General features: G+C 34.7%; 1 protein-coding gene across 2 annotated transcripts; it reads right to left on the minus strand.

The window, feature by feature from the left end:
- Positions 1-514: 514 nt before the first annotated feature.
- LOC116162752 (zinc finger protein 629-like) lies at positions 515-14,256 on the minus strand (the record flags this gene model as incomplete). 2 transcript variants are annotated; one of them, XM_031476447.1, is given in 3 exon segments in its annotated part: positions 515-2,833; positions 2,885-3,338; positions 14,158-14,256. In XM_031476447.1, coding segments are annotated over 3 exon segments (1,101 nt in total), but the record flags the coding sequence as incomplete, so codon positions are not given.
- Positions 14,257-14,729: the final 473 nt, after the last annotated feature.

Raw genomic sequence — 14,729 nt, forward strand, 5'->3', positions numbered from 1 at the left:
ATTTTATCACAACCTCATATTGTTTAACTTAAGGAACTAAATTTTCTCATTACATATCTACAACGATTTACAATATAACTTTCTATTTTGAAAACAAGTAAAATACATGTCTCATCGAAACCTTTCTCCTCTACTTTATTGCAGATCAATTATCACATTTTTTAAATTTAAATCAGACAATACAATAGGTACGTACATATCTTACTAATGTAGAAATTTTAAAAGTAAAAATACTAGTAATTTGCTAGGAGATTACAATAACTTTATAGGCTGTACTGATAACAGTTAGGACATTAATAAAACAGCTAACACCAATTTGAGTTAAAATATTCAGATTTAAGTCTATGTCCCTCCTATTCTTTAAAAATTTAATTCATAGGTTAGTATATACGCATTACATAGGTATTACCTTAAATATTTAGATCGCCAGAATATCTTATTATTTACAAAAAATTACAGCAGAAAACAGAAATAAGTTTGATTTCCTATTTGATTTATGGTTGAATGCTGGATATTTAAAGTAATTTTTTGGGAAAGGACTACAGGTGCACTTTGGGAGAGCTATTTGGTGGAAAAATATATAGGAATATAACCTGTGCGGAAACTCCTATTTCAGTTTCTGTCTGTAATAAAAACACTTAGGAAGGACTACTTTTTTGTTTAAATGCATTTTTGTATTTCAATTCAAAATTAAAAATAAAATATTCAGATTAATAGACTATGTTGGTTATGGTTAAACATTTTAGTACGACGACTTTTATAGGAGTATGCAATAATCTAATTACATATAACCTTTTAGGGGTACTAAACTGAAATCACCCAACAAATGTAATACCTAAAGACAGCGTGAGATTTTTGCAAAGAATGTTTTTTTTTTGGAATTTAGGATGTTAAATAAAAATAAGAAAAATAGAGAAAATATTCGACCGTCGTTCTTTTTGTCTTTCATATTCGAGATATTAAACGGAAGTATATTCTGCAAGCATTACGAGTGTAAGATATTGGGAATTGCAATTGAAGTAAAAAAAAACGCAAAGGATATATTTTATATGGTAGCTCTCTACTCCACACTTTTCATAATTACAATAACTAAATACGAAGTGTAATATTACACCGTTAGTCCAAAATCATGAATTTTTTATTTAATTTTTCGGTTTCAATAGGAACATGCAGTTTATCCCCCTAATATTTACTTATATGGAGGCAAAAATATCTTTTTAATGCCTGGCACATATATGCGGAAGGACTCTTTGTAACGTTTAGGACAAACTTAGTTTGAATGAAAGGCACATTTATAAAATTTCGCTGAACAAAAATATAATTAAAGCAATCATTAATATGTATGATGCGAATACAGGGTTTCGATTTCACTTGAAAGCATAAATGAGATGCAAATGATTGTAGTTACACCAACCGGTGTCTACAGTTTTCTTTTCCTCAGAGAAGAAATCTACTGACAGCTCTTCAAACATAAAAAATAGCTTACTGAGCATTTTTACGTACTGAGAGTCTTACTAACAAAACCGGGAAACAATCACAAATAATCATGATCATAAAAAAAGGAAAACTTGCTTTCGATGTGTACCATTCAAAAATAAACTTAGCTTCAATGCTTAAAGCGATCCCGATGCCCTGTTTGAATTTACATCTTACATACTTTGAGTATTACACTCAAATTTGCCCTAAAGTTAATGATAACTACATACTATACGTTTCATTAAAAATTTTTTAACAACAAAGGGAATAAAAATAGTAAATGTTTAACATCTTTTTGAAAAATTCGTTACAGAAGTGGCGCTTGTAGGTACCTTTGATTGTGTTGAGCTTGCTGTAAACAGCGGACAGTATATTATGAGTATGGCATTAGATGCTCAGAATATTTTGTACATGTATAAAAAATAAATATCTGAATACATTGAGGCAGGGATCGATGTTAAACATTTAAGATCATGCAACAACATCAAACATCAAATTTGAGTATGTGTATAGTTAACAATTTACACACAAGTTATCATAAAATATGAGGTACATCCATTTGGCACAATATACTAGAAAGTATTAAAATTTATCATAATATTCGATGTAAAAAATGACACCACTTCATTCTTTATAATTCGTCAGCGTTCAATTAACGTCATATATCTTACTCATTTTTTCCTATTTGATGCCTAACAATTGACTACAATCTGACTAGCAAAAAAACTTACAACATTGATCGAGTTTGGTAACTTCTAAAAAATTGTATGTCCAAAAATCACGTGCGAAAACATTGGTGCTTACCTGTGTCAGCGGGGGGTATGAATGTGAGTGGTAAGATGTTTCGAAAGATAATCAGCTCGAGCGAAGCATTTACCGCACATGTCGCAGTGGTACGGACGTTCTCCTGTATGTATACGTAAATGGCGTGTAAGATCACTTTTTCCACCAAACGCTCTACCGCAGAATAAACAGACAAATGGCCTCTCTCCAGTGTGCTTTCGCACGTGTAATTTTAAATTTTCTTTGGATCTTACGCACTTTCCACAGAAAGGGCAAGCGAATCTTCGTTCCCTTTGATGATCTGCGGCGTCTGAACGAAGAAGGCTTAACAGAGACGCGTCTTGAGTATTATTAACTGCATCTACTGCACTACCGCTCGGGACGGCTAATGAAGAAACAACTGAATCGATAGTATCATCTTGTTCAACCTCTGTTTTTTCCAAGTCCGAAGACATACCCTCGCCAACATCATCACTTGTGTTTTCTTTTTTAATGGAGATAGTCTCGACATCATTGCCACTAATGCCTTCATTAGAACTTGAGACATGATCACTACTGTTTTCCATCTGCGAATCTGTTACGGCGTCACTTTTATTTTCGTTAACAGTAATTTCCGAGTTCTTACCGTGAAGTCGCTCAAGCGCGTGGTTTAAACGATGCTTCTTGAAAGACTTCAGGTATCTAAATTGCATTCCGCAAACATCACAAGAGAATAATTTATCAGCCGGCAATCTGGCTCTGTGGTTCTGTTCGCGATGTTTTATATATGCAGAGCGATACCGATAACTTTGACCACATTGATCGCAAATGAACGGTTTGTCAACAGCTCCAAGGACCCCCAAATGCTGTAGGGCTGTATGCTGCTCTAGTAGCCATACAGAGGGAAATGCAGCCATACATATTGTACACCTAAATATCTCTTCGCCCAGAAGTGCAGGATGGACTAAGCCAACTTCAAGTAGGGAAGTGGCCATAGAAGGTATAGGAAAAGCGAATGGAGTAGATGATCTACTACTATGTGTACTCGACGGCCTTTCCATACATGGAGACGCCAAACAACGTTCCACCTCGACTGCACTCTGAAACAGAATGAATTCTGCGTTAAAAATTACTTTATTTTTACATGTTCGATGTGAACATTACTAACAGTTGAGGTTCCCTGCATGCTTTTCGGTAAGTGCCACATACGAGTATATTACCCTAGTCTTTCAAAGTCTGCGTTATTCGTCGAATTGTTGTCATATAGGTGTGATCTAGTTACTGTCAGATACATTTTTTTAATGTTAATAATCCAATAGAGAGCGTTTAAAAAAGTGGTAGATTACCTCGGTGTGACCCTACGGAGTCATTGGATTTGACCCATTTTCAATTGGCTTGTTACATGTGGTATATATGTTAACTGTGCAAAATTTCAACCGAATAGGTTCAAGCGTTTGGCAGGGACAGAGAAGCGTGACCCCACGGGGTCTTTGTTTTTGACCCATTTTCAATAAGCTTATTACATGTGACATATAGGTCAACTGTGCAAAGTTTGAACTAAATAGGTTCAAGGTCTGGTTCAAGCGTTTGGCAGAAACAGAGAGGCGTGACCCCAATGGGTCATTGGATTTGACCCATTTTCAATAGGCTTATTATTTGTGGCATGGTCAACTGTGGAAAGTTTGAACCAAATCGGTCCAAGCGTTTGACAGTTATCGTGTTCACGGACAGGCGGACACCATCGACTCCCCTATGAAGCTTGCATCGCTTATTGGTCTGCCGTTTAATAAAAGTATATAGTCTTGTGCAGATTAATTTGTATTTAATACGTGTTTTCTGTTTTCGCGTTCGTCCAATAGGTTATGGGCCATCCAGCATCGTCAAGGTCTCGGGTGTTATAAAATCGCGACCCTAAACGGTAAAGTAAAATTTGATAAAGTGTGGAGAGTAAAAAGTACGAATACACGTTGTAGTGCATCAAGCGCACACGCGACCACGATCACCATGCCCAAGCTAAGGGGCTGCGAGAACTACGCGTAGTGGGCGTTCACTGCTCGTTTCCACTTGGTATCAGAAGAGCTGCAGGATTGCATAGACTTCTAGAAGACAAATACCAAAAAACCAAGAAAGGAAGAGTTGCAGCTAGACATGAAATCCATGGTGAAACATGCTCTCTTGATTGATGCGGCGCTCTACGTCCGTATCAAAGAGACAAAAACAGCACGGGATTTATGGCAGAAATTCGCAAGTCTGTACAACGACTCGGGCTTTACTCAGAAGTTTAATTTGTACAAGATTAGTCGACTGCGACACCATGGCGTACTATGTCACCCAAATTGTCGAGTTGGGTAACGTCTGCGTGCTACGCCGGGTTTTAAAATGTTTGAACGCAAGCTGCTGTCTCATAGTACTGTCAAAGTGCCAAGTAACAATCTCACTCACGCTCGAAAATTAAGAATCGATTCCCCGGAGGTCTCGTATACGTTAATTCGACCAGCAAGTTTTACTGTCGCACGTTGCTTCCATGATAATTGTCGCAAGTTGACTTACGGCGGTTTTTATAGCTAGACAATGCATTTACTGACGTCAGACAACAACTTGTGTGGGAAAACTTGCCTATTGGCACCTTAATGATGCAAGCGAATGAGACAAAAAGGCGCAGAAAAAGATTCTGGTTGCATACCCGGAGACGACGAAAGGCTACCGGGTGTATGATGAGCAGTCAAAGATTATATTAGCACTAGCAGATACGTCATCATAAGAAGAACAACCAAACCATCAATACAATCGTAGCTCCGCTCCGCAGCGTAACTACCGAGCTCCAGCTGATCCGCTGCCTGATGCAGTTCCTGATGTGATGCGGCTGATGACCAAGAAGTGTATAGTTTCGGGACCGATATGACAAGAAATCCGAATTCCAACTTGCTAGGGACAAATTTTCCAAACGTTTTGGATTGTTTTCGTCAAGATTTTCAATTTTTATCGCCAAATTATTCAAATCCAAATAAAGCGATAAAATATCCAACCACTATTTTTTAGACAAAAAATCCAAATTTTTTCATTAACATATCCAAAAAGTTCGAAAAGTTTTTAACGAAATATATCCTATTCTTTTTAGACAACAAATTTTAGATTTAGGTGATAGTACTGGTGGGATTTCTTACATTTTTTGGTTGTTTCGTGGGCGAGTGGTTGTGAAATAAGGCCCTGACTTAGTAAATGAGTTTGAAAGCTTACGGCACCGTTGAGTCGGTGTGTGACATGATTAGTTCAGATTATATAAGATTTTTTTATTTTAAAGTGGTCGTTATCGAAGCTAACGTCGGCTCTGCAAGATCAGAATAATTTTTTTCACTCAAATTTTGTTGCCTCCTGGAAAAAAACTCTCGATAAAAAGCATAAAATAAAATCGCTCGCGATTGTATCACACTTCTGATAAGTTTTTTCCGTTGCAACAAAACTTTTGTGTAAAAATAAAATTATCCGATTAAAAATCAAGCTCTTGTGTATTTTACCCCCGATAAACGAATAAAATATTACAGTATACGCACGGTAACGGATTTTACTGGCTTTAGGAGATGACAGGGTCGCCAGTCAACTTCTATCGCCAGTAAAAACCTTCTTACCATGCTAATAATGTAAAATACTATAAATACCTTGGGTTATAAGTAGCATGCTAAAATTTAAGTTACTTTCAAGTAACTAAGTTACCTGCAGTAACTAAGTTACTTTTGAAATGATACTAAAAGTAACTTGTAACTTAGTTACTTTCTAAAATTAACTTATAACTTTTCCATATTCAGAGGAACTTAGTTACTTATAAAGTAACTAAGTTACTTTCTGGTAACTAAGTTACCTAAAAAGAACTTAGTTACCTACCGAAAAGTTACTTTTTATCTATTATAAAATTATTCCTCAAAATACCTTGCAGATCTCACATGCGTTTAAATAATGTCAATAAGAAAAAAATAGTCCTACTTGTAATTTAATATTGAGGAGATAGGCTCGTAACCTGAGTTTTAAATGATAAAAGGAAGTAGCGTAAAGTAAAGTGCAATTTTTTATCTCTGATATTTGATATATTATCATTGAGTAATTATTCACTCAACGATATTATGTAATGTAGGAGTATGAGTAAGATGTCGATGCACCCTACCATCGCCGTTGTAATTATATACTCAAAATTTCTTATCTGTACAGTTTTCGAATTCGCGACTCGGTAACAGCACCACGCCCGGCGACGCATCGGCAGATATTTGTATATGTGATCTGATGCTTATTATGTTATTAAAAAAATGCAACTCGCCATTTGCCTTGTTAGTTGTAAACGTGAGACTGTTGTGCTTGTGAACGAAATAATATGAAAATAAAACTTTTGGTTATTCAGTATTCAGCTGTTTCTTATTATTTGTTGAAATTCGAAGCAAGGAACTGGAAAGTATCTTTTTAAAAGAACTTTTTTAAAAGTAACTTAGTTACTATAACTGTAACTAAGTTACTTTTGTTTCTACGTATCTAGTTACTCAAGTAACTTAAGTTACTGTTTGGAAAGTAACTTAGTTACTTTATCAAAGTAACTTTCGTTTCACCTTTGTGTAAGTACCTACCGCGCTTTGAGAGGAGGTACCATGAAGTGAAGAATAAACAATTCCTTCCCCCCCCCCCCAATCCTGCCTCCCTATTTTGATAAGTGGTAAGGGAGAAGGGAGGTATGTTGGTAGAAAAAAGTTCCATTCGTCGAGACCTTCAATTTAGAATAACCTACCTTGAAAGATAAAAGCAATTCTGCCTTCCGTTCCCCTGCCGCCCTGGTCTAAAAAAGGGATCGCGGAGATGTTTGTAGAAACCAATTCCGTTCGATGAGATAGACTTCAGCAAATTTCGACTCGGTTTAGCTCGCACAATTTTAATAAGTTGGAGACTAAGCGGGGTATCTCGTTCACTCGAGGGGTAAAAAGTTTCTTAGAGCTCGAATCGCGGTCTCTCTTTTTCGTGTCGCCAATAGAAGCTCGAGCTATGAGAAGTAAACAAAAATTGAGTATCTACTATTTTGTGCCGGGTTTTTAGCAAAATCCACCAAAATGCGAGTGAACGGTACGTCGCAACTGTCTACCGACAAAGAGAATGTGGTAGCCCCCGACAAGATCTTACTGATGGTGGAGTGCGAATTGCGGGTGCACGGGAAGTGGGAAGCGGATACCGACATAGTGAATGTTATAATCTTGACAAGATCTTATTGATGGTGGAGTCTATACTGGCTAATAAAACACTGATCTGTCTGGTCACATAAAATGTCCTGAAGTCCCTTCGATCTCACACGAGGATATTGATAATTTTTTTAATATTATTATTAAGTAAAATAGTACATTATATACCAAGGTAGAGAAGTCCACTATTATTGCCTGAGCACCAAGATTACATCTCGAGGCGCTTGCGCCGAGGGGGGTAAGGTGCGAAGGCAATAATAGACTTCTCTACCGTGGTATATATACTATTTTTTTCACTACTAGCACTTGAAATCCTCTAAATTAACATATTATATTGATAAGAGAGTTAACGGTTGGACAGAATTTTTTGTTTCTTAATTTAACATGTCAATCAAGTACGTGGAAGTACAAGTCAAACAGGCCGTATTTTGTTCTGTCATTGAGATTTTTCAAAGAGAAATTTCGTTCGAATTTTTTCAAAATGTGATAATTTTAGGTATGTAATTTCTCTGGAAATTGCGAATGGTGGCAATTATTCGTTTTAGAGAACTTGTCTAAACGTTCATTGAGCGAAATTTCGGGTTGTGTTTTCTAACAGTGACAGCGTGACAGTTCTCATTATTGACTACTAGTTAATAATAAAAAATTATTAACCACTTGGAACAAATGCCGAGAAAGCCTACTTTACAAGTGGAAAAAAGGTTAATAATCATGTCATCAGACGCTAGTAGTGAAAAAAAATAATTATTAGTACGAACATGCATTGGTACATACATGGTTTTGGTTTTGTAACTATACAGTTGCCTTTATCTGTTGACTGTGTTTGCGCAAGTTGAATACTTTTCCTGAAAAAATATTTTGTAGATAGGAAGTCAAAATATAGGTAACCACAATAATACGTCGAACAAGAACAGACAAAGAAAACATCTTGGAATTTTAAATGCAGGTGTATACACAACCAGCGACAAGGTCACTTCCGGTTGACGGGTATTGAGCAAAATCTAATTATTTAGTCCCTTGACCATTGTCTACCTAATACTCAAAACAGAACTGGAAATTTCGAAACCGTTCGTGCGAGTTATCATGTACACAGATGGACGGACGGACGGGCAGAAAGTTCAAAATCATAAACTCGCTTTTTGTCGGTCGTTAATAAGTAGGGACCGTGTTTAATAATTTGATTAGAAATGTAAGATAACATTTACAAAGTAGGTCTATCACCAAAAATTTCATAATGTAAAGATATGGTAGGGTTCTTTTTCTTTCACCATCCATTTGTTAATCCTGCACGGCCCAATCATTAGGTAATATAAAATAAAAATAAATTACTTTTATACAATTTTTATTTGTCAAAATTGTTTTTACAACTATGATATGCATCTTGTTTTCTTTAAGAATAAGCATCGTAGACGTAATGGCAAATATTCACAATTACTTTGAAAGAAATCAACCAAATTTGAAAAGTAAAAAAGCAATTCATCATTTAATAAAATATCCGAACTAGAAGACCCACTACATTATATTGCTATTCTATTGTAATCTAAAAGTAGTAATTATACAATAATTTTCTACTGACACTGTAAGTATATGTGATTTGCTTTCAAACTACTGCATGTGAGACACATTATGTATACATGTACTTAGCAGGAACTTATTAAACTAACTATCTTGTTAGCGAGATACTGAACATTATATAAATGTACAATATCTATGAAAGTAAAAAATTTAAAGTACATGCTACATGTTGGGTATAGGTACCATTTGTCGAACAAAAACTTTTCCGATATCGCACTTGGTAGATTCGAAGTACTAGAATAAAAATATCAATCGTGTGTATTTCGAAATGTTTAGCTTTCTCAAAACTAATAGTTTTCTACAGATTCGTAATCGTTATCAAAACTCGCATATTAAATAAAAGCAAAAAGTACTACAGACAAAGAGTAGTTTGCACTATCTACAGCATTTTCTGTGTGAAGATATTTTTATAATCATGCCACGCATGACAACATACCTATAAAATGAACCTTTTAAAAATAGGCTACTGTTCTCTCATTACCAATTTCAATTACTTATAACAAACGATAAATTTCGTGCCCTGCTTGGTTAACGTTACTCGTTAGTACCTTAACATATTGCTCCACATAAGGGGTTGTATACGAAATCAAATAATTTTTGTTTATTTTGTAAATCAGCATAAACTACGTTATTGCCAAATTGATGATAATGATGGGAACATTCTTCTAAGGCTCCGTACAAAGGAAAATCAATCACCTGGAAAATGAGCTTTTGCAAATATCGGTGGTTCATTGACCTTTACAGTTACTATATACAGGTCAGTTAGCGAAAGCGATTTAATTCGTTTAGAAATAGTAAATGAGTTGATTGAACAATAAATAAAACAAGCGTTGTGATCATTAGCGATAGAATAAATAAAAACTACAAAAACGGACTTTTTATAATTATCTAAGTATTTAGTCGCGAACAAGTTTTTTAATAAGCCTAATCGGCTTCCACAATCTTATCCATTAGAAAGCGTTTTTTGTGCATCATTAAACAGGCCGATCATTTTAATGTAGCAGAAGTTTCTTTTTGTTTGCCTAATTGTAATCGAAATAATGTTTTGGGATTCATCCATGAAAGATGCTACTTTATTTACTCTTCAGTTGCGTGATAATTTGTACTTATAGCGTAAGGTTAATCATTATTTTCATAGGGATCATCAGGAACATCTAGCAACTTTGTAACTTGCGTAATACTACTGGAACAAATACGTGGTAAGAACACAGAAAATGAAGAGATTTGGAAACTATCGAAATGGGGCCATTAAGAAAAAATCCCGTCAAATCTATAGATCATCTAGCTTTTCTTAAACATATAAAAACAATAATACTGATGTTAATGTTTATTATAATAGTTAAAAAAAGGCTTTCTAATGTAAAATTTAGACGTGTTCTAGCGGTAACCTTTCAGAGCAAATAGTGTGATCAGTAAGCTGTGCTTGCTGAAATGTTGGCTAGTGTTCTAGTAATGCAAGTTCTGAAATTTGGCTCGAGAAATACCATAAATAAAATACACATAGTTGATACTTTACATTATCTTTTGTTCTGTTTAAATTAATAATATCCAAACTCTTGTTCAACAATAAAAAAAAAAGAAAAAACAGAGCATCAATGTAACATTTTATTAATATTGATGTGAAATATTATTATGAAAACTTAACAATTAATGATTAAGTTGGTAGTTAATTGGCACTCAATACAGTTACATTTATTTGTAAATGATTCCCGGAGCTATTGTATTAAAATCTATGTGTGGTATAAATCTGTACTAAATGATTTGTATAAAAATTCGGAACTAGATCTGTTAACATGTTACACATTCCTTTTCTGTATAATAAGACACTTATAGAATATGTGTAAACAAATCCGTGATAAATTATGTGTATGGAGTACTACTATTATTCTTATTTAAAGCTTTGTTTATATTTGACCACCATTGAAAACCCTGGAACTGGAACATAAAAAATAAATCTATGCACAAAAAACAATTTTAATCGGTGATAGCACAATTCAACACTATTTAAAAGTAATATAAAAATATAACTATACGTTTAACTGCAAAACCTTAACAATCCAATAAATCGTCGATTATTTTCCAATAGTTAAAAATTGCTTGGCAAGAATACAATCAATTCAATATTGTGGCTAAAGGCAAAACCGTTCAGTACAGACAACAACAATCAATGTGTAACACGTCAACTTTAACAACTGTATCTATATCTATTGTATTGTAAATTACATATTCTAGTGATACTGGAAGTGAGTGGCCCTGAGCTACCAGAAAATGGGTACCTAATTATTAACTAAACTTACATAACCATTTCCAACTGAATCTGTTACAACAGTTATTTATCTGAATATGTGCACTGCTGTATATTAGCAAGAGATATTATTTAGCTTGTTTACATTATTTAAAATTTTAATTCTATTAAAGGAATTGAAAGTAATCACAACTATTCAATTTGCTATTGTATATGTTGTAAATTTCATAATTTCCACATCCATGTTAGGAGTATTTTATTTATATTTCTTGATTATATTAAAAACACAAAAAAATGATAGAAAAAAGTTAATTCCACACAACATATTAGTAAAAATGAATATGTGTTTCATCACAGACTATCACAGATTATATATCTGCAATTAATTCAACCCTTTCTACTTCGAGCAAAATATTTTTGAAATCATCAAATTTAGAAACCGCCTTGTTTCTGAGTGTAGTACATCAGTCACAATCTCTCAAAACAGTTAATCGAACTGCCGATGCAATTTTTCTCCATTACGCAGAACTAGTACACTGAATACCAGTCAAAGAAAACTAGTAAAAACTGAAATAAATACTAAATCACAACGTAAGTACAATTTTATAAGACAAATCAACATTGAATAAAATCTCACTAACACTGCCTTCTTACTACTACTAAAACTTTTAGCACCATCTATAACTTACATGTTTGAATAAAACGGATAAAAAAGACTCGAAGTCTTATACGGGTAGGCACTCCTGTTGCATCATTCCCTCTTAATTTAATGATTACGTTTTCACCAAGAAAAAGTAAATTATAGCTGGTGATTAAAATTGGCCGTTCAGTATTGAGACCCTAAAATACTTTAAACTGTACAATAATATGTAATGTAGGAATCATATTTCTAAAACAAAATTAGTTCGACTTGAAATGCCAGCGTATGTAAAAAATGTGTGGCAAAAGCTAAATAAAAATTTAACTGCGCTCTTCTGCGATTTACTTTAACAGAACGATTTTATGTTTACGTCTGATACAGCCAATTTGTTGATAACCAACTATTTTTACCCTGTGTGTGGCTGACCACTGGCCTCTAGCCGACTTAGGCCACAGGATTTTGATACTAGTCAACTACATTTTGATGAAGAAATAAATATTCTACCACTACATTCACCTATACACAACGATATATATCTCTCTATTAAGGTATAATAAATATACTCTTCACATAGGAAACAAAAAAGCAGTTAATAAAAACTTATGGCTAAAAGTATGGATATCCATATATTATTTCTATTATTGCTATAATTCTACAATAAACAATCTTTATAACTCTAAAGGAACATAGAATGCCGCAGTATTGCTTTAAGGATGGCACTGCGCTCAGGTCAGTGGTCAGCTTTGTTTAACCATGTAGTGCACAAAACAAATGATACGCGGTGAGCACTGTGTACTGAAGGTAACCAACTAAACAAAGATTAGCAATTGAAATACTGCCAGGGTCTATCCTAGTCCATCCCTGTACAATAATACTGCCAGGAGACGTTAAGTTACAAAAAATACCAATACAATTTAAAGAAGCTAACCTGATGGAATGCTAGCTCATCTAATTTCATGGAAGATCATTATACAAATTTACAATTTGTTTTCTATCTAACAAATGAATATTTAAAGCCTGGTAGCCCGAAAATCCTCTGACTCGCATCACAGTTAGCACTTGCCGAAAACACTTATAAGTTAATTCTATCACAGCTCTTACAGTTGCCCTTTAATAAGGTATAAATATTTCATTTTAGTTAACTTTTAATGGCTACACTCTGGCGGGCTACCCGACTACTGTTATTAAGTGATTGCTAATGTGACAAATGTATTATAAAAAATTTGGTGAACAATTTAATATAATATTGTACAATAATATGTGTTTGTTATTTATAATTAACTAATATAGTACATAAGCTTAACTATAAAGCATCAGTCTAAGGAACTATATTGAGGGCACTAGTGTGGGCTTTCTTCTTTCGCGTCCAAAGGGCTCGGTGATAAGAAGTTTCGAACGTATTTTGGAAAATGTGTTTTTTCGTGCGCTTTTAGTATGGTCGAACGCGAAAAAGTTTTACCGCATAGAGCACATCGAAACGGCCTTTCACCTGTGTGCACGCGGCAATGGTCTTTCATATGATGCCTAAGTTTGAAAGCTTTCCCACAAAATTCACATTTAAACGGTCGGTCTCCTGTATGCACCGGCAAATGAGCAATTAAAGAACTTACATCGGGAAAAGATTTCCCACAAAATTTACACAATACAACACCCGCACCGTCACCAGATAGCTCCAAGTCCATTGGAGTCGACGGATGGTCCGTAGCTTCCGCTGCCTCTAAATGCGAGATCGGAACCCTACCACTAAAGTGCGATTCCATCAGGTGCAAGGGTTCCGGTAAATTTAAACTCGTGGGATGTTGCAGTTGTTCGCGATACTTTAACGTTTCTAAACTATGAGATAGTATGTGTCTCGTTAACTTGCTTTGGTGTGGAAACGAAGCTCCACAGTACATACACGGATAAAGTCGAGGCGAGTCGTCATCTCCACGATCGAGATCCTGCAACCAAACAAACTGACATCAACTTCTTGCCGTTTATTCACAAAACATGTGGCTACCCTGTAATACTACTACAAGAAGTTGACGCTCATTTGTTTGGCTGAAGGAGTGGAGGATACCGCTGCCCCTGTTCATCAAATTTTACAAATACTTGCACAAACAGCGTATTCCAACAAACGAAAACAAAAATGTCCTAAGCCAAAATGAATGTCAACTTCTTGACAGTACATTTGAAAAAGTTTATACAATTAACAACCTTTCCATTACCTACTGCTAACTAAAGAGAAAGCTAGTACATGAAAAGAAACATACCGAATCATGAGGATGTCTTGAATACTCCGAGTAGTTTTCTATGGAACTCTTCTTGTCTTCGGTCGCACCACCTCCCCAGTCCACTTCTTTTTTTAACGACTGGAAAAGAAAGTAAAATAAGTATCAAAAACTTCGTTGAGAAAAAGGTATCACCATATTGATGCAAATTTATAAAATAAAACACAGCGAGAAAGATGCGCTAGTTAGTTATGGATATGAAATTCAAATGTGATTTGTATTAACTCTTCGAGTCCCAACTTTGATGTAGTATTGTAATATATTCTCCCCAACACGGCGGAGGGACCATTTTGTTCTTGATTGTCATGGATTTCCGACAACATTTCTAAAGTTTTGTAATATTATTTATGTCTTACCTACTAACCTATCATAGCACAATTTATATCTTTGATACGCGGGCATAAAGTACCACTTTATGCCCTAGGGCATTAAGTATCACCATAGTAACTCATTTATACTTAATGACAACACAAACAAATATTTGCAAGTCATTGAAAATTAGAAACGTCAATTATTAATTGTCAATACCTACTAAATCACAAGATTGCCTTTAT

The sequence above is a fragment of the Photinus pyralis genome, unplaced genomic scaffold, assembly GCF_008802855.1.
Source record: "Photinus pyralis isolate 1611_PpyrPB1 unplaced genomic scaffold, Ppyr1.3 Ppyr1.4_LG2, whole genome shotgun sequence".
NCBI classification, from domain to species: Eukaryota; Metazoa; Arthropoda; class Insecta; order Coleoptera; family Lampyridae; genus Photinus; species Photinus pyralis.